The following is a 19635-nucleotide window of genomic DNA, read 5'->3' on the forward strand; positions in this document are numbered from 1 at the left end:
CAAGAGGCGGGAGAGCAGCGCCCGGAGAGACAGGAACGAAATGGTTGCCGACGGGGTGCAACGGGCCAGGAGAATGGTACGACAGACGATTTCCAGACGGTCCTGCACCTGGATCTGCGGCAGTGGCCAACCTACAGTTCTCCTTTTTACAACTTGGGTTTCTTCAGCACCTGCTTGGTGGTTTTGTGGGGGGAAAAAAGATTTGCGCAAACCAGAATTTATCCGTTGGTCCTACAACCTGGTGTTACGGTGTTGCTACTGGGCTCTGCGGCCGTTTACCCCCTCACCCAATCTCTCCTGCTTTAGTTTTATACTGGTCTGGAAAACACCAGCTTACCACTCAATTTCCCTACATTACTTTCCACTGTACTCAGTAAAAACGATTGAACAGCACTCCTCCCTTTTCCTCACCATTCCAACATTTTCTTTTTCATTCTGCCATCATCACTCAATACTATTGCACAATAACAACCCCCCTGCCCCACTCCCCTCCACTCCCACATGATCCAAATATTTTCCCCTTTCTCTTTTGTTAGGCCTTTCTAGTGTTGTGTTTCTGGAACGCTCCGTTTTGTCTTTCTGGAAAGTGGAGCGGTAACGGTGAAAAAACCAACCTGAATTAGCCATCACCCCCCTCCCATGTACCATGTCCAATATTCTCAGAGCTCCATCCGCCTTTCTCACACTCCTGCCAATTCCCCATCCTGTTGGGCTCCTCTTTCAAGCCAGTCCACACAGCATTTTCCCTGCCAGATGTACAGATGTGTGATGCGCATATTATATTTTTTGTGAGTGATGCATTCTCCAAAAACAGAACAAAAAATTGATTCTGGGTCCAGTTTCATGATGGAACAAACACAACCACTGTAGGTCCAGGTCTATTTGGAGATTCAAATGCGCGCACACACACACACACACTCTCTCACATGTGCGCACACGCACACACACATTAAATACATCACACAAAATGTGTTGTGTAGAATAAAAGAAACTATATTTAAAGACGAACTTCACAAGAAAGATTAATGACATACGCATATATGCAATTTATATTTTCAGATACAAGTGTAAACATACATTTCCCCCAAATAACATAAGAGTAGTAAACACCAAAACAAGTTTAAAAAATAAAATAATCAAAATTAATGTGTGCAGGCTAAATAAAACTAACTTTGGTTGGCAAAAAATACAAAAACAACAATAACATTATAAAATTTCATAAAGATTTACATGCAATAAAGGCAGCTGTGAAGAAAAACAAAAATGTCATGGTTAATCTGGAGGGAACATAGGTCCTTTTCTTTCTAGCTTTTGTTTTTTTACACACAAAAACACACACATATACAAGCAATCAGCCCTAGACAAAGCACTGCTGAAAATGAGCCTTTGTAAAAAAACAAAAAAAACAAAACACTTTGTTTTTCTATTGGCTCTGCCATAGGGTTGTTCAGCACAATGCCAGCTGGACCCAAGTATTGTGAACTCAGTGCCTGACATAGTAAAAACATAAAAAACCCTCCCTGTGCAATAAGCATGCATGTGTGTCCAGAGCAGTCAAATATCCTATCAAAATAAGGGTGATATACTGTACAAACAGGCACATGAAATCAGTACAAATAACATCCTGAAAGCCATGGCAATTCACTGCTATAGAAATATACACCAATTCTGGAAGTCGTGTCGGCAAAGAAACCAACCGCTGGAAAAAAAAAAAAAAACCACAACGGGTTTTAAAGACTAAGGGTTTTTAAACTTCTTGGTTTCAATGAATTGTCAATAGGCTTCGGAATAATTAAACCACTTGCATGTTCATGAATATCTGCATTTACACCAGTGGAAATTACACTAGAGGAAGTTGTCCAACTCTGATGCAAAATACCAGGTGTGTGTAGGTGTACATAATGCACATGACCTCACTTTCAGATCTGCTCTGGTTCCACAACATGACTAAAATTAAAAGAAAAGAAAATGAAAGAAAACTTCAAATTCAAAACTACTTGACATCATTGTGAAAATCATCCGAAAAAAAAATCATCCTGATTCATTTGTAATTCTCTTACGCTCACTCCTAAGCACGCATAGATTGACACGGTCAATTATCTAACTTGGAATCATTCTCAACAATGTTTCAGACAAAAGGCTGGGATTGGTTTAAGAACATCAACAAAATCCAGAAAGACTTATAAATGTGACGAGTGCCATTTGTTACTGCAAAGTTTTTTTTGTGTGAGAGTTTTGGTTAACAGTGGACACGCTATGCTAACAGAACACACACTAAGCTACTGTAAGTGCATAAACTGACTGCATTCCACCAATGTGGCTATACTGGCTGCTCAAGGCACATTCTGAAGGGAAAAGAATGGAGGGGGGGGAACCCACACCTACCCTCTCTCCTTCCACACAAACCGCAGGTCCATTCCAGTATCAAAACTAGACATTAAAATCATTATTTCAGACATATTTTGGTGAACCCATGTCAAACAAAGACTATGCAGTTAATCTTTAACAATGAAAGCAGAGTTCACAACAGCGAAACACAACTCACAATTCACACCATCTTGCCTTTTTAAAAATAGCAATATCTTTTTTTAATTATTTTATTTTTCCAAAATCACAACACTAAAACATTGCAGGCTCACCAGACAGGAAATAAAAAAATGAACTGAGAGAGGCCACATCTCTCAGAAAGGTTTCATTTCCCTCTTCATATTTAGACAACGTCCGCCTGGGCCGTATTACAACAGGCTACTAAAATAATACAATAATAGCACTTTTAGCTAAGAGGTAACATTTACTGTATTTGAGCATATAGACCCAGACAGTCTCTCCTCTGAATGTTAACCAGTGCAAGCTCACTGTACCCCACACTATCCCCCTAAAAACCCAATTCCTGAAAATGACTAGTGGCACAACCAGTCTCACATGTTGCCGTACATCAGTGTGATGTACCCTGACCAAACATTCCCCTTTGGGGAAGGGATCGGCTAGCCAACTGGAAAAGGTGACCAATTCCACACGGTAGGCCAACTGTGCTGACACTTTTAATTTAGCTGAGAGCGCTAAATGCTCGCAGGCAGCCGTAGTGCTCTGCTGGTGTTAACCAACTACCGCACCAGTTTCTGAAAATCCATTCCTTCATCCTCCCTTGCAGCCATTTTGTTTATTAAAACAACTCAATGAACAAGGAACCCCGGTGTGTCACCTTGTGGATGGATTTAGATTTCTTTTTTAGGTTATAAAACGCACACTTGGAAAAATGTTTGTTAAACTGTCGCGATTTACCGATTTGGCAACCATTAGTCTGCGATCACCTCCATTCTCTGAACGGTTTCATTTCAAAGCATCCACTTCGGGTGGAGTCCCCTGATGGAGTACAGAAGACTCATGGGCTCAGATCATGAATAATTAACGCTGCACTAAAGGAATAAAAAAATGTTGTCAATGCTGTTATGACTGTAGGTGTGGGTTTTATATGCGTCTTTAACCAGCCACACTGTTAGGTAAGCAGACTGAGGGCCTACACGAGGAGCACTAAAATACCATGGCTGTACAGACATCACATTTTACCTGTGCACCCTGCACATAACAGTCCATCTCCTCTGTCCTCTCTGGGAACTCCAGTAAAGAACCCCAGAAGGGGTCATACAAAACACACACATGCACACAATGGTAGATTGTCAATGCACATTGTACATCCAAAAGTAATAAAATAAAAATAGGATAAGTCTGAGTGGACACATTGACAGGATGCTGATATGTATGGATGTTGTTATGGCACATGAGGAAGTGAGTAGGAGATTTCTAGGAAACAACTTTCACCGAAAAGTCAAATGTCGTGCAACTGAGTTTCAGTGGGAACCTAAATTCCCCACAAACACCAGGAAGGGTACTGTATACCCAACAACAGGTTCTGTGGCCATACAGGATTGGTATACCAGAGAGGCGGCAGCCTGTATACAGACATAGTTTGACAAAATAAAAAATAAAAAGTTTTAAAAAAAGTAAAAAAAAAAAGTTGGTCACCCTCAGGAAACTGGTTGAGATTTGGTTCAGCTGTTAGCTGTGAGGCAGAGTCACTGTGCGACAGTGGAGGTACTGTACGTGTGGGATATGTAGCGGTAATGCACAAGGCTCACCACACGGATTTGGGTCTTCAAAAGCCAACGGCGTCAGTGAGCGCACCACCTGCTCTGTCTGCCCCGGCCTTCTTCACCCCCCCAATCACAGCAAACAAATGACAGCCATCTCCCTTTATGCTTTTACCCTCTATACAACTCTCACATCTGCAACTGTGAGACGCGAATCGTCTTCTTTGGCTTAGTTGAGGGCTGCGGAGAGCTCGCTGGAGCAGGGAGAAGGGGCGGCCGGATCATCTCTCCACTGACCCTCCTGCTTAACCGCAGCCTCAGCTTCCACACACAGCTAGGGCCGCCAATCCAGCCTCTTAATTCATCAACCCGGAGCCCGCTTTCAGGTCACCTTCCATTGACAGTAGTGTTCCTTTTTCTTCAAAACATAAAGAGTCAACTCACCACAATGTCACGATTAAGAGGCAAACAAACATCATAATCTTATTTGTGGGTGTCTAACAGTCAATAAGTCCCATAGAGAGAGCACTGGTGGCTGAGGTCCCCTTTTAATTCCCCCCCCCATTGAGTTCAGTTTTCCGTTACGCAGTTGGGGGGCGGTGGGCACTGGCAGCCGGACACAGGTTGCAGCTTATTCTGATCACACTGTGAAGGTCTTCACAGTGCTAGATTAGAAGTAGCAGGGGGTTCTGAGTCAAAATGACACTATATTCCGATGGGCTTCATTAACGAATTATATTATCTATTTTCCAGAATGGGGTCATTTAACCACAGGACCATAAGGCCCAAATTCTTGTCAATGCATACGTGCAGTGACTCCGCCCCTTCGAAATCTCTTTTTTCTTTTTTGGTGGCATGTTGCACCGAACTTCGGTTGTCATGGAGATCACGTTTCATGGTCACGACGCACATTTCCGATGATTCCACCTCGACTTCGGTTCGGTGCGGGGGGGGGAAGAGAAAACGCAGAAAGGTTGCTGGCTTCACACATTCGCCCGTGGCGTTTAGTATGTTCTTTGGAATGGATTGCAGTTACGGACAGTGACACAGCCTTGATCTTGACTTCATCACAGGGGCTCTCAGCTCCCTCCATGTGCCCCAGATACCAGCGCGTTGCAGGCCACCTCCTGCGGAGACAATGCCCTTCTCCAGCCATGTTTGACAAATCCGAAAAGACAAGATTTCATTACGATTTTACACAGTTCAGAGGGCGCAAACGCTTTGTGAGCATCTTCTCGCTTCCAATGATACGGTCCGATAGAACTCTCTGGCTTCGCTTCAAGTAAAGATTTCATCTCTCTACTGACGTCAGATATGTTCACTTACCCCCCCAAAAAAAAAAAAAAAGTAAAAAAGAAAAAAGAAAAAAGAAAAAAAAAAGGGCATCGTGATGATGGCATGGGATGACGGGATGAAATCTGTCACTTAAGTTCCTGTGAATCCGAGACGCGGTTTCAGAGCTAAGTGAAGGTGACGGCGTTGGATGTGACACGAGGGACGCGTTTGGAGCGCTGGTCCGCCGTGACGCGCCCCTCAGGCCCGACGCTCCACCGGCTGCTGCAGGCACACCTCGCTCCCCGCGGACACGATGGGCAGCCGGTTGTCCATGTGATAGCTGATCAGGTGACTCACGCTCTCGAAGCGGTGGTCCTTGGTGCGGACCTGGGCGAGGGGAGGGGGGGGGGGGGGGGGGGGTTGGGGGAGAGGGTGCGGGAGAAAAAGCTTTCAGACACAAATATAGCACGGGCAGGCTTTAACCAGAGAGAAAATGGCCCCCCTGGCCTCGGGGTAGCAATTACAGTCCCGAACGAGGACTGCGGTTCGGCGCGTTTAATGGCTCGATTCCTGGTATTTATAGCAAGCGTACTGCAAACTGTGCCAGGCTGGGTAGGGTGTGCATGCAGGTTCATCGTCGCCTTCCGTTCCACTAAGGCCCCTCCGATGTGGTGTAACGAGGCGTCCCCGTTAAGGGCCCCGGAACTCACCACGCCCTCGGGGTCCACCAGCAGCAGGTGTTTGGGCTGGCTGCCCTGCTGCCCCGTGAGGACGTACTGCCCCGGGGTGGTGCCCGACTCGCGCACCAGGAAGTCCCCGTCCCGGCTGAGCAGCCTCTCTGCCTGCCGCCGGCTCAGGCTGCCGTGAAACCAGGGCTCGCTCTGCAGCTGCTCGGCCAGAGGGGGCGCTGCCGCGCCCGACAGCGCGTCGTCAAAGGGCTCTGAGGAGGGGGCAAGGAAGAGAGGGAATGTTCCACAACACAAACGGTGTGCAGGTGCGCACAGCAAGGGCTGATCCGTTTCATGATTTTGTGCCAACTTCTGCTCTGCTAATTAAACCTTGGCTCAGGTAGTAAGAGCAGCCGTATGGCGGTCAGAGTTGCCGGTTTGTTTCCCACCCTGGGTGTGTCGAAGTGTCCCTCAGCAAGACACCTAACCCCCAAATGCTCCTGACAAGCTGGTTGGTGCCTTGCATGGCAGCCAATCACCGGTGTGTGAATGTGTGAATGTGAAGCATCCGTTGGATAAAGGCGCTATATAAATTCCAACCATTTACCATTTAATTGGCTCAATCATATTTTATCTGAGGTGTAATGATTTTACTGTGCTCAAGTACAGGCTTGAACCAGGGTAATTCATAGAGCTGTCAGCAAATTAAAAACAAGGCAATTGGTTGGAACAAAAACCAGTACGCAGACCGGCCCTCAAGGACTAGAGTTGTGCACCCTTGACATAGAGGGATATTTTGACTTGACGGGCAGCGAGGACAATGCCTTACTCATGTCGAATGCATCTCTGTGAGCGTTGCCATTGGCTGCAGCGGCGGGAGGGCGGGGTTTATCCACGTTGACATAAGAAGGGTCGTCGAACAGTTCACGGCCACCTTCCTTCGCCCCGACTGTGCGGGCGTGTGTGGGAAGGAGAGAGAGGCCGGCACAGAGAGGACAACGTTAACGAGCTATATAAACTTTTACTGGATCAAACAAGCCATGAACACAGAAAGAATAAACTGCAAAAAGTGAAATAATAAATACACTGAGATGCTATGGACAGACGATGGCAGACAGATGGACAGATAGTGTGTCTCGAGGAGCAGACAGACATACAGTGCGTTTCAGGGAGCATACAGACCTGGCAATGGTGGCAGGGGCTGCTTGTGTACATCATTCTGTCCGTATGGCTGCGAACACAACATGACAGCGTTATTACACAATAAGAACTGTGCTCACACAGTAATGCAGCATTGCACAGCTGAGAAAGTCACCGACAACAGGTATGGCCCAAAGAGGAATAATGCTATGCATCATTTAGATTCAATATTCAAATATTCCTGGGACAGGAAATAAAAAAAGGTTAACGATTTGACCCCCCCCCCCCCCGCCAAAGATCTAACATTAGAAAATGTGGCCTCTTGCTTCCGGCCTTTGGTCATTTAATCAGGTTCACAGCTAAAAAGAAAAAGAAAAGACCAGATTAATGTTCTACAGCAAGAGCTGACGATGCACGTAAAGCAAGCGCCACTCCCTCTCTTACCAGTGTGGCCCCTGTGCTGTGGCCCTGGCGGCCCCGCATGTCCACCAGCCCGCCGGGAGGCGGCTGCTTCCCGGGGAAGTTGTTATAGTACGGCACCTCCGGGGCAGGGGCCCCTTCGTCCTCCTCCTCCTCCCACGCCGAGCCGTCGAAGGGAGCCATCCTGCGGTGACAGAAACATCTTAGATCACATTTCTTCACCTTTCTGACATTTGGTCTGAACAACAGCTGAAACTCTTGACCACTTCTGCATGCTTTTCTGCATTTAGTTGCTGCCATATGATTGGCTGATAAACATTTGCATCAACAAGGTGTAGCTAATAAATTTCTCACTGAGTGTATGTTTCTTTTAAAAAGGTTTATTCACAGGTTAGTATAGAAGTATAGAAACACATCAAGGAAAACCACACAGTCGATACAGTTAAAGAAACTGGAAAAATGACACGCTGGAAAGAATTTGACACTGCACCGGGGCCCCTTTCCTTCCTGATCTAACAGAGACCCGTTCCCAGGGGAACCTACAGACCGGTCCGTGCCCGGACACTCACCTGTCATGGGGGGTGACCAGTTTGGGGGGGTTCTTCAGGTACTGTTTGAAGCGCAGCTCGAAAGCCTGGCCGATGGTGCTGATGACCTCCTGCGCCAGACCCTCAGAGCACTCCAGGATGTGACAGGCTGCGGTCAGCCAGCAGGGGGCAGCGGCCCAATACAGAGCAGGAGAGGAACCCGTTACTCCACCACCTCTCAGTCATTACTCCATCACCTCTCAGTCATTACTCCATCACCTCTCAGTCATTACTCCATCACTCTCAGTCATTACTCCTCTACCTCTCAGTCATTACTCCTCTACCTCTCAATCATTACTCCATCACCTCCCAGTCATTACTCCTCTACCTCTCAGTCATTACTCCACCACCTCTCAGTCATTACTCCATCACTCTGTCATTACTCCATTACTCTCAGTCATTACTCCACCACTCTGTCATTACTCCATCACCTCCCAGTCATTACTCCTCTACCTCTCAGTCATTACTCCACCACCTCTCAGTCATTACTCCATCACTCTGTCATTACTGCATTACTCTCAGTCATTACTCCACCACTCTGTCATTACTCCATCACCTCTCAGTCATTACTCCACCTCTCAGTCATTACTCCACCACTCAGTCATTACTCCACCACTCTCAGTCATTACTCCACCACCTCACCTCTCAGTCATTACTCCATCACTCTCAGACATTACTCCATCACACTCTGTCATTACTCCTCTACCTCTCAGTCATTACTCCATCACTCTCAGACATTACTCCATCACACTCTGTCATTACTCCTCTACCTCTCAGTCATTACTCCATCACTCTCAGACATTACTCCACCTCTCAGTCATTACTCCACCACCTCTCAGTCATTACTCCATCACCTCTCAGTCATTACTCCATCACCTCTCAGTCATTACTCCATCACTCTCAGTCATTACTCCATCACTCTCAGTCATTACTCCACCACTCTCAGACAATGCATATCAGACTTGGGTGAAATACATAACAGTTTTGTATTCAAACATGTTTTGCTTTTTTCTGTTCTGTGCCTGGTGCAATTGAGCCAACCAAGAGGACCAGAAGGCAGGGTTTGCAAAGCATCTCATAGGTTTCAATACACCACACAAGCTCAGTAAAGCGTAGAAAAGTGTTCGAATTGAAAACAATTACTTATTTGACCCAGGTCTGGTTTTGCAGTCAAAATTAATGTTGTGTCAGTCAATGCCTAGGCAGTCAAAATGAATGTTGTGTCAGTCAATACATATGCAGTCAAAATGAATGTTGTGTCAGTCAATACATATGCAGTCAAAGTTAATATCAGTCAATGCAGAGGCAGTCAAAGTTAATATCAGTCAATGCAGAGGCAGTCAAAGTTAATATCAGTCAATGCAGAGGCAGTCAAAGTTAATATCAGTCAATGCAGAGGCAGTCAAAGTTAATATCAGTCAATGCAGAGGCAGTCAAAGTTAATATCAGTCAATGCAGAGGCAGTCAAAGTTAATATCAGTCAATGCATATGCAGTCAAAGTTAATATCAGTCAATGCATAGGCAGTCAAAATGAATGTTGTGTACATATTTCACACCAGTAGTGCGCACAGTAACGACTCCAGTGGAGTGTAAAGGAGATAGAACACTGCTCCTCACCTCTCTGGTTCACCGGGTCTTTGGCGACATAGGCTACATACTCTGCCGTGTCCTAGGAGAGGGGATAGAGAAAGAGAGGGGTATAGTGGGGGGTATAGAGAGAGGGATAGAGAGAGGTATAGAAAGAGGGGGGGAGAAAGAGGGGGGTATAGAGAGGGGGATAGAGAGAGAGGGATAGAGAGAGGGATATGGAGAGGGATATGGAGAGGGATATGGAGAGGGGGATAGAGAGAGGTAGTGTGGGGAGGAAAGCAGGTGAATGGGGGAGGGGGAAAGAGGAAAGGGGTGAAAAGACAGGAGCAGGTGTAGAGAGGGACAGACAGGGGGAGGAAGAGCCTCAGTTAAAGGAGTAAATCTCAAAATGAGCAGCTGGGAGAAGGAAAAGACCGGAAAGGAAAACCGAGGAGCAGGAGAGCGGACTTCCAGAGCGTACGGGTGCAGGTAACAGTATGCTCCAGGGGAGGATTGCCTCCTGCTTAGTCTAATCAACTGTACGTCGCTCTGGATAAGAGCGTCTGCCAAATGCCATTAATGTAATGTGACGGATAGTTCCGCGAGAGCTCCGTCCGTTAGCAGGACGGTGCAGTGAGGCACACCGGACATGTTGTTGCCACTAACGGGAACAGTGTCCAGGTACACAAGATCGTAAGGAACTGAGCTTAAATGACTTTGTCACATGAAATGTACAAATGTCGCATTAATAGCATTTCTACGAATTCTTGACCATTATTTCCACACACACACACACACACACGCAGTAACGCCGAGTCAACTTCACTTTTTATCAACTTTTTTTTGGCATTGCACAAGATATTTTTGTGTTCAAATCCTGCCTTCTGCTTTAGTCCACTATGAGTGTGCATTTACTGCCTACCACATAGCCCATCTGAACCTGGCAGTGCTTCTTAGAGATAGCCACAGTACGTAAAATATTCCAAATAAGAGACAAATTTCCAGCGACATTCCCGGATAAGGGACAATCACGATACATTAGAGTGATCAACATTCCCGCCCCCCGTTCGGAAAGCGGAACTCAAACCCCGCCGTATCCCCGTCTCAAATCCCTACGCATCCTCCGGAGACACGCAGCGGTCTCGTGGCTACGCAAAGTAACGCGGGAATATTTATACGCGTGTAAGCAGATTCCTCCAGGCGGGGAAAGGGGGAACAAAAAAGCGAGCGAAGGACAGAAATAGAACAGAATTGTGAGAGCGATATGAGCAGCGGGCGAACGAAGAGAGAGAGAGAGAGAGAGAGAGAGAGAGACAGAGAGAGAGAGAGAGTGAGAGGCAGAGAGAGAGAGAGAGAGAGAGAGAGAGAGAGAGGCAGAGAGAGAGGCAGAGAGAGAGAGAGAGAGAGGCAGAGAGAGAGAGAGAGAGAGAGAGACAGAGAGAGAGAGAGGGAGAGAGAGAGACAGAGAGAGACAGAGAGAGAGAGGGAGAGAGAGGAGAGAGAGAGAGAGAGACAGAGAGAGAGAGAGGAGAGAGAGAGAGAGAGAGAGAGAGAGAGACAGAGAGAGACAGAGAGAGAGAGAGGCAGATGAGAGAGAGGGGAGAGTAACTCACAGGGTCTCCTCCGGAGGCGAAAGAGATGGACTGCATGTGATGATTGGCGATAATCTGTAGGGGGGACAGGGCGGAGCGGGCGGTGAGAAAACGACAAACGGAAAGAAAAAAATGGAGGAATGAGACGGATGAAAAAAGAAGCATGTATTGGGGGGAAAAGCAAAGGGGGGGAGGACACAGGGGGGGAAAAAAAACCCAAAAACAAAACAATCATGAAAATGCAATTTTATAAAGCGAAACGCATGTAAAATGTGAATTGGTTCTACAGTGGGTCAGGGTTTTCTTTGAAGGAGCTGTTGAGCAAGGTTACTTTCTTAGCCAACGCTGTGACCACAATAAGGCAGAGTCACAGCCCACATCCTTCTCTCTGTGTACGTGGGGCGAGGCGAGGCGAGGCCTGGCCCTCCACACGGCGAGCGGGAGAGGCTCACCTGCTTGCAGTCGGGCGCCAGCAGGTTGAGGCTGCTGGTGGACACGGTGAGGCTGATCATCATTCCGGCGAACTGGAGGTTACTCTTTCCCAAGATGGAGGACACGCAGCGAGAGGAGGGCTAGAGAGAGGGAGAGGGGAGGAGAGAGAGAGGGAGAAGGAGAGGGGGAGAGGGAGAGGGAGAGGGGGAGAGAGAGAGGGAGAGGGGGAGAGAGAGAGAGGGAGAGGGTGGGGCAGAGGGAAGGGAGGGAGAGGGAGAGAGAGGGAGACAGGGAGAGGGGCAGAGGGAAGAGAGGGAGAGAGGGGAGGAGGGTAGGGCAGAGGGAGAGGGAAGGAGAGAGAGGGAGAGGGAGAGAGTGAGAGGGAAGGGTGAGAGGGGAAGAGGAATGGAAAGCGGCAAAAATAACTCAACATTTTCTTCCAAAAACAGACACAACAGACATTCTCAAATGGGCAGTACTAAGATAGAGACGGTGAATGAAAAAAACAAAACAAAAAAAAAACAGAGGCAGCAAGAAAGACTCAAAGTGCAGAAAACAGCTGTAAACTGAATAACATCTGGTTTGTGAGAACGCTGGATCCAGCCAAGGATGGAGAGACGGTTCCTCACTGAGCCCAGACTCGGCCACCGCAACTTGACCACGGAAACCAGCCGGCCTATAAAAGCCCTGCGGGCGGAGCGCCAAGGGGGCCGCCATGGGCTGAGCCGCCTTCCTGCACGCGTCTCAGGGCACAAACACCGCCGCACAGCTCCAGACCAGGTGGCTATATTCAGAAAGCCATCTCATCTGGAAAAGCTTCCCTTCCGCTTCACCGAGAGGCAGACGTTTGACGAGAACCGACAGGGATGTGACAGACAGAGGCGAAGCAATGGGACACACGGTCTATTTTCTGCATCCGTTAAACCGGGAATATCTAATATTAATAACATTAGATTGATAGAGGTTTTGTTTTGCTGTATTCAGAGAGGGGAGGAGGAGCCCCTGGCTGGCTGCGCTGGGGGGGGGGGGGGGGGGGGTGGTGTACAGGATGAGTGGGCTACAGCCGGCATGTGCTGTGTTGCTGGGTGTACAGACGCTGAGAGGAACAGGCAGTGCTGTACTCGTGTTCTCATCAGGGACACGGGGAGGCCGGGCTTTCTGTCCTGTCTGCGCTCAAGTGTGAAAAGCCCCTCCTGAGAGAGAGAGAGGAAGGAAGGAAGAGAGGGAGGGAGGCAGGGAGGGAGGGAGGGCGTCTACCTTTCTCCTGCGCTGAGCCCCTTTGGCACCAGGTACAGCCTCACACACCACAGAGATTGCCTCCCTGCAACACAAACACATCAGCACATCAGCACATGGCTCAACACACCGTGCGTACACACACCGTTACTGACTATACGCTGAACTCGCACACCGCACCTGAAGGTTCTGTTCCACTGGAAAAAATCACATTTCCTGTCAAATTTACCCTTTTCCGTTCACTGCTGCAAATCATCCTTCAACTATTCAACTTTCAGAAAAAATACCACCTTCTGAATGTATGTGTTGATTTTCTCAAAACCTGATTTTGGATATTACAGGACTTTGACTATGCACTGAATTTCTCTCAGTGCATAGTCATCCTATCATCATGAAACTTTGCAAACTTTGCATATCCAGGAGAGTGTTTTTGGGCCAATTGTCGTCTTACTATAAGCTTTATGGGTGCGTACAGCATCACAAATCTCATTGTTATATCCTGAGATGTCACAATGTTTCTTCATGAAAAATCTGAAATTTCTGAAAAATGAAAATATTGGGTACTGGTGATAAAACAATCTTCTAACATGTCTTATTTAGAATCTGAAAGAATTAGAATGATATCTTACTTGATTCAGATTATAGAAATGTTTGGATTTGTAATTTCCGCCACCTTGAATAAAGTATGCAAATGAATCTACATATTTTGTCAGAATTTATCTTTCAAGTCCATACCTTATGATAATGGAAGTATGTACCACTGAAATTATCTGAAAGACCAAAGGTAGAACATAACCTTAACTGAACACACACCCTGTTCACAGAGAACACCATTATCAAGCACACGCTGAATCACACACCACACCTCTACTGAACTCACACTCTGTTCACAGAGAACACCATTATCAAGCACACGCTGAATCACACACCACACCTCTACTGAACTCACACTCTGTTCACAGAGAACACCATTATCAAGCACACGCTGAATCACACACCACACCTCTACTGAACACACACTCTGTTCACAGAGAACACCATTATGGAGCACACGATGAACTCATACTGTTCAGAGAGAACACCATTATCAAGCACACGCTGAACTCACACTGTTCACAGAGAACACCATTATGGAGCACACGATGAACTCACACTCTGTTCAGAGAGAACACCATTATGGAGCACACGATGAACTCACACTCTGTTCAGAGAGAGCACCATTATGGAGCACACGATGAACTCACACTCTGTTCAGAGAGAACACCATTATGGAGCACACGATGAACTCACACTCTGTTCAGAGAGAACACCATTATGGAGCACACGATGAACTCACACTCTGTTCAGAGAGAACACCATTATGGAGCACACGATGAACTCACACTCTGTTCAGAGAGAGCACCATTATCAAGCACACGCTGAACTCACACTCTGTTCAGAGAGAACACCATTATCGAGCACACGATGAACTCAAACTCTGTTCAGAGAGAACACCATTATTGAGCACACACTGAACTCACACAGCACTGCACCCACATCTGTGAAATTCTGTTTGACTGACACAAAGAGCTGTGTCGTGGCAGCTCTCTCTCTCTCGCTCTCTCTCTCTCTCTCTCTCTCTCGCTCTCTCTCTCGCTCTCTCTCTCGCTCTCTCTCTCGCTCTCTCTCTCGCTCGCTCTCTCTCCCGCTCGCTTTCTCGCTCTCTCGCTCTCTCTCCCTCTCGCTCTGTCGCATGGAGGAGTCTGTGTGAAATGACACACAGTGACAGGGCTCATAAAGTTTTCAGCAGTGTTTGCTGCTCCTCCTCCTCCTCCTCCTCCTCACAGTCGAGCCCGGCTCAGATTCTGCTCTACACGGAGACACTCCGAGACAGCGGGGCACGTTCTGACTATTCTTACCTCAGAGTTTATTAAAAGAAAAACACTCTACGAAGCTCTAAGAAACGGTCCGGCCTACACGGTTACACAATCAGACGACCGGCTACGCCGACACACGCAAACAGGAAGCGAGGGGTGGGAGAGAGGGAGCGTGAGACGGAAAGAAAAAAACGAGCGGTCGGGGGGGGGGGGGGGGGGGAATATGTATATGTGGCCCGAGCTGTACTCGGCAATCTCTCCGTCAGCCCCCACCTATACAGACCACAAAGGGCAGGCCGCAGAACAGCTAAATACATCTTTTCACAGGCCAGCTCGCCTGCAGAAAGGGACACTGAGAGAGAGGACAGAGGAGTAAAGAGTCTCTTTTGTCAAGCTCTGCAGCGCACTGCTGCCACCCTTAATTGGTGAGGCGTTAATTACCCATTCCAAATGAAAAGGACCCCAGGCGTCCAACACGTTCTTCCTTTCTACAAATACCGTCATTACCACATCCGTACAATGCAAGAATGTGAGTATAATAACAATAATCAACACGCATTTGTCACATTGTATCCGCCACGGCAGACAGGCGGGGGTTAACACACTAACAATGAGGGGATAAGAACATCTCTCTGGATCATTATGGGATAACCAGTGGGAATCAGACTGGTCCTCAGCACAGTGAGAACCTCCACAGCCTTAAGTAATTCATGTAGTGTTAAATAACTTATGGACTAATTTGAAATGAATTCACTCACTCTCCTGTTGACCTGTACAAAGAAGGACAGAGATTCACCGCGGCAGAGGCGAGATCAGAAAAACACCCCGATGGGTCTTAATACAGGTCTGGAAGTCCGACAACAATCATTCCATTTTATTGCCAGTGCGACTGGAATGTAAGCACACGGAAGCTTCAAAAGCTCTGTGGAAATCACTTAATAAAAGAGAGAAGTCCTCATTATCACAGTATATTAAATTGTCCTCCAATTCAAGCTAACCACAGTTATTTATGCACCAGCACACTCTCAACGCAGGCAGACTGGAGGCAGGAGGACACTAAAAACATACCTTGTGACCTGAGTTCTTGTGTTAAAGTCCAGAGCTCTCATGGACTGCAGCACCTCCACACACCCCATATACTGGAGAGAGAAGAAGGGAACACCACAAGAACAGATGATAATTAGATGATAATTACACACGACTATTTTCAGTAAAAGTATGATACAGTGAAACAGGTAGCAATTATCAGAGTAATATTTTTCATCTCAAAAGTGAGATTAACACAATGCTAGCGCCGCCACCATCAACAACGATGACAAGACAACGCTCCAACAGCGAGAGCGGTTAGCCGGCGACGGCAACTCGATGGGAGCGCTGCTGGGAGCGGGAGTGTGGATGTGACGACGGCAAAGACCGGTGAAAGAGGCAGCAGGAGGGCTGGGAGAGGGCGTACCCGGACGGTGTAGGAGACCCCGGCGGCGCTGACCACGCTGTCCGAGTGGAGCCAGCCCCGGGTGGGCTTGTTGACGAAGGAGCCGTGGCGTGTCCACTCGTCCCCTCCGAGCTGCCCCCCCTCCACCCGGGCCCTCCGGGAGGCCCCCCCGAGCCGGTTCATGTCCTGCGGGGGGTGGGGAGGGGGAGAGGGGGCGGTTAGTGGGGGCGCGCTCTCCCTGGGGGGCTCTTCGGCGGCAGGAGGCGGCCGCGGCCTGCTTCCCGCCTTCAGACCGGGGAGCAGAGTGGCGGCGATGCCCAGGCGCAGCGCGTCCATCTGGGGGGAAGAAGGAGCAGAGCGTGGTGGGGCTGTTCGCCAGGGACCGGGGGGGGGGTGAGGGGGGCAGGATTGGGGTGAGGGAGGTGGAGGAGAGAGAGGAGGGTACATTTGGAGGAGTGGCGGGGGTTGACGGGAGCAGAGGGAGGCGGAGAGGAGTCGGAAACGGCATCATCGGTCGAGCTGACGGATTCACTGCGGATAGGGCTGTATTTCGCTCTCGGGACCAAGTCCATTCTCGTTCTTCAACTTTGAATTCTTCACACTTCTTTCTACTTATATAATCACGCCGCTCGCTCCGCCCGTTTTGCTGGTTAGTGGGTTATTTTCGTCCCCTACGGTCTCTCTAGAATTCCCCGGAAAAACGACCTTGCCCTTTACTCTGAAATCTGTGTCCAGGGTCCCTCCGTCTACATGGCTTCCTGTTCTTTTCAGCTTTCGGGGAAACGGTAGGACGGGCTGTGTCGTGCAGTTCGGCCGGACACCCTCGGTGAGAGACAGAGAGCGCAGAGCGGTGATCGCCATGATCTGCCCTCACTGCCTCCAGCCCAACTCCATCACCGTCTTCAGTCCGCTTCGTCCGCTAGCCCTATCCGCAATCTGTGCAGAACTCTTAATCTGCTGCTTTGGGAACGAGCCACTGCAAATAAGCACCATTGAAACCGATATTAAACGGAAAGGACACATTGGCCTGTGATTTTCTGTTTCGCGTTTTTTTGGATGAAGGACGAGTTTTCTCCGTGTCTGTCCGCGGCGGCGTCGGTGTCCTTCTCCCCGTGTCTCTGGAGTAAAGCGGTTGGCGTGTGCGTGTGCGAGGCGGCGTGTGGTTCGGGGAGGGGGGCCGCTGTGCGCTCGTCTGACTGTGCCTCTATACTGACTAAGCCTATTCGCTCCAGAGACGGGTCTGGGCCTGGAGCCGTGCCGGCTGGCCAGAGCGCGGGGTGGCGCGGGCAGCAGACAGACCGATCGATGTGCTGGTGAGGCCCAGCTCAGAGTAAAACAGTGATGTAAAACAGTCAGGTACACAGCACTGCCCAGCGCTCCACACCAGTATAAAAACACACCCAGACGCGTCACTCACACGCCAACATCCGAACTCTGCTTTCCCGCCCTCCCTCTTCTCACCTCTCCCACTCTCTATCGCTCACTCCCTCCTCTCCTGCGCTCTCTATCGCTCTCTCCCTCCTCTCTCCTGCGCTCTCTATGGCTCTCTCCCTCCTCTCTCCTGCTCTCTCCCTCCTCTCACTCCTGCGCTCTCTTCCTCCAGACTGCCTCCTGCCCCCTCTCAGCCGGGCGGAGTCTGTTCCGGTCCTTCTCCTCCCCCTCTCTCTTTATCCACACCACCTCCGGCTCCTGCTCGGCCGCCCGCTCGCTCCTGAAGCCGTTCTCCCTCTTCTCCCGGAAGCCCTCCCTCTTCCGCCAGACGATGTACTCCTCCTCCACCTCCTGTCTCTCCGCCTCCTTCCCTCTCACCGCCACCCCCTCCCTCCTCTTCCAGATGACCTCCGCCTCCACCTCCCCCCCTCCCTCGTCTCCTCGACCGTTCTCCAGACTGACTCCTTTTCAGCACCTCCCGTCTGAAGTTTAACTCTCCCTCTCCCCTCTCTCACACACACACACACGCGCAACTTCAATTTCACAAATACGACACAAACAAGCACAAATTTGACAGGTAAACAGATAAACCGGTATAAACAGGGGACTATAGCCGTGCGTCTATAACCCCACCCCTGACAGTATCTGTACAGAACAGTATGGCTCTATTGTATTAAAGCAGTGGGTTGTAAAACAGCACCGTCTGATTACAAACGACAAAGTACAAGTCCCAGATGTGAGAGTGTAGAAATTAATACTGCAGCACAAACAGTGATCAGAGAGTGGATTGCCAGATGATCACCACCATTAGCATCACAACTGCGCAGCAACATCCGGGTCCTAATGACCCGGTTTGACCTCCACCTTGGGATCCCTGAACAATAGGCTCAATTAAAACGAATTAATATATCAATCGCACGCTCATTAAACCGGTACTACAAAAACAGTCTGGTTTGGCGCATCAAATGTGGCTGAGTTCGTTGGTTCCTGAGTGACCAGTTCCTGCCCGTGCAGTGGTCGGAGCAGCACACTGGCGCAGTTTCATTCACACTGCTATGGCACAGGGCACCTGCGGGGCACAGGTCAGAAGCAGTAACTGCACCGTCTACGCTCGACTACAAAAACATAGTGCAGTTAGAGTTCAGTTCCCAGTCAGAGAAAGTGGCATTCAACAGCTGCACACTGATGACATTTATCTAGTTACAATATCAATGGAACAGCTAACAGCGGTTACAGCCAATGCGACAATAAAACAGTCAATACAACATTAGCGGGCGCTAACACCCAGCAGCAACTGTAGTCTGCGCAGCAGCCGACAGTAGTTTAACTAAGCATCCAAACCTAGTTTGACCAAGTGCATTGATTTGGTTGTTTGGTTGTTAAACGACTGCCGTTGAAGTGTTCAGGAGGGTGCCTTTGGTTCACACAACAGACAACACCTCAGTGTAGTGCAGTGTAAAGCATAGTACCACAGTGTGTATCAGTGCATAAGAGTGACGGATCATGCGGGTCAGAGCAGCACCATAGACCGGTATAGTGAGAAACTCATGACAGCTCCAGTGTCTATCAACGCGTGTAGCGCCCCTGGGTCTGATCAGTGATAGTCAATGCAGTGTTGGGCTGTGTATCGCCCAATTAGTGCAGCGCAAAGATAGTCAACGCAGTGCAGTGGCCATAAAGTCCAGCGCAATGTGGAGAATAGCAGTGCAGAGCAACAGAAGTCTTATCAATGTGGACGAACGCACCGCTCATCACAGAGTGTTTTTTAGCCAGAACCGCAAGTACAAGCATTAGTTAAAACGCACAACAAAAAAAAAAGTCGCACAAATTTCCTCACGAAACGAGATGATAACGTCCTGTACGCTAATGACGGCGCATGTATACCTGCGCCCCGATTTTAAAAAACAA

General features: G+C 48.7%; 1 protein-coding gene across 1 annotated transcript; it reads right to left on the minus strand.

The window, feature by feature from the left end:
* Nucleotides 1–970: 970 nt before the first annotated feature.
* Nucleotides 971–17094, minus strand: shc1 (SHC (Src homology 2 domain containing) transforming protein 1). Its single transcript, XM_061252190.1, is given in 14 exon segments — nucleotides 971–5750; nucleotides 6074–6303; nucleotides 6861–6980; nucleotides 7214–7262; nucleotides 7616–7775; nucleotides 8161–8287; nucleotides 9797–9848; nucleotides 11362–11415; nucleotides 11793–11912; nucleotides 13030–13093; nucleotides 15933–16003; nucleotides 16318–16638; nucleotides 16640–16762; nucleotides 16764–17094. Coding segments are annotated over 14 exon segments (1725 nt in total). The 5' UTR covers nucleotides 16869–17094; the 3' UTR covers nucleotides 971–5621.
* Between the last annotated feature and the right edge of the window lie 2541 nt (nucleotides 17095–19635).

The sequence above is a fragment of the Conger conger genome, chromosome 1 (assembly GCF_963514075.1).
Source record: "Conger conger chromosome 1, fConCon1.1, whole genome shotgun sequence".
In the NCBI taxonomy this organism is placed as follows: Eukaryota; Metazoa; Chordata; class Actinopteri; order Anguilliformes; family Congridae; genus Conger; species Conger conger.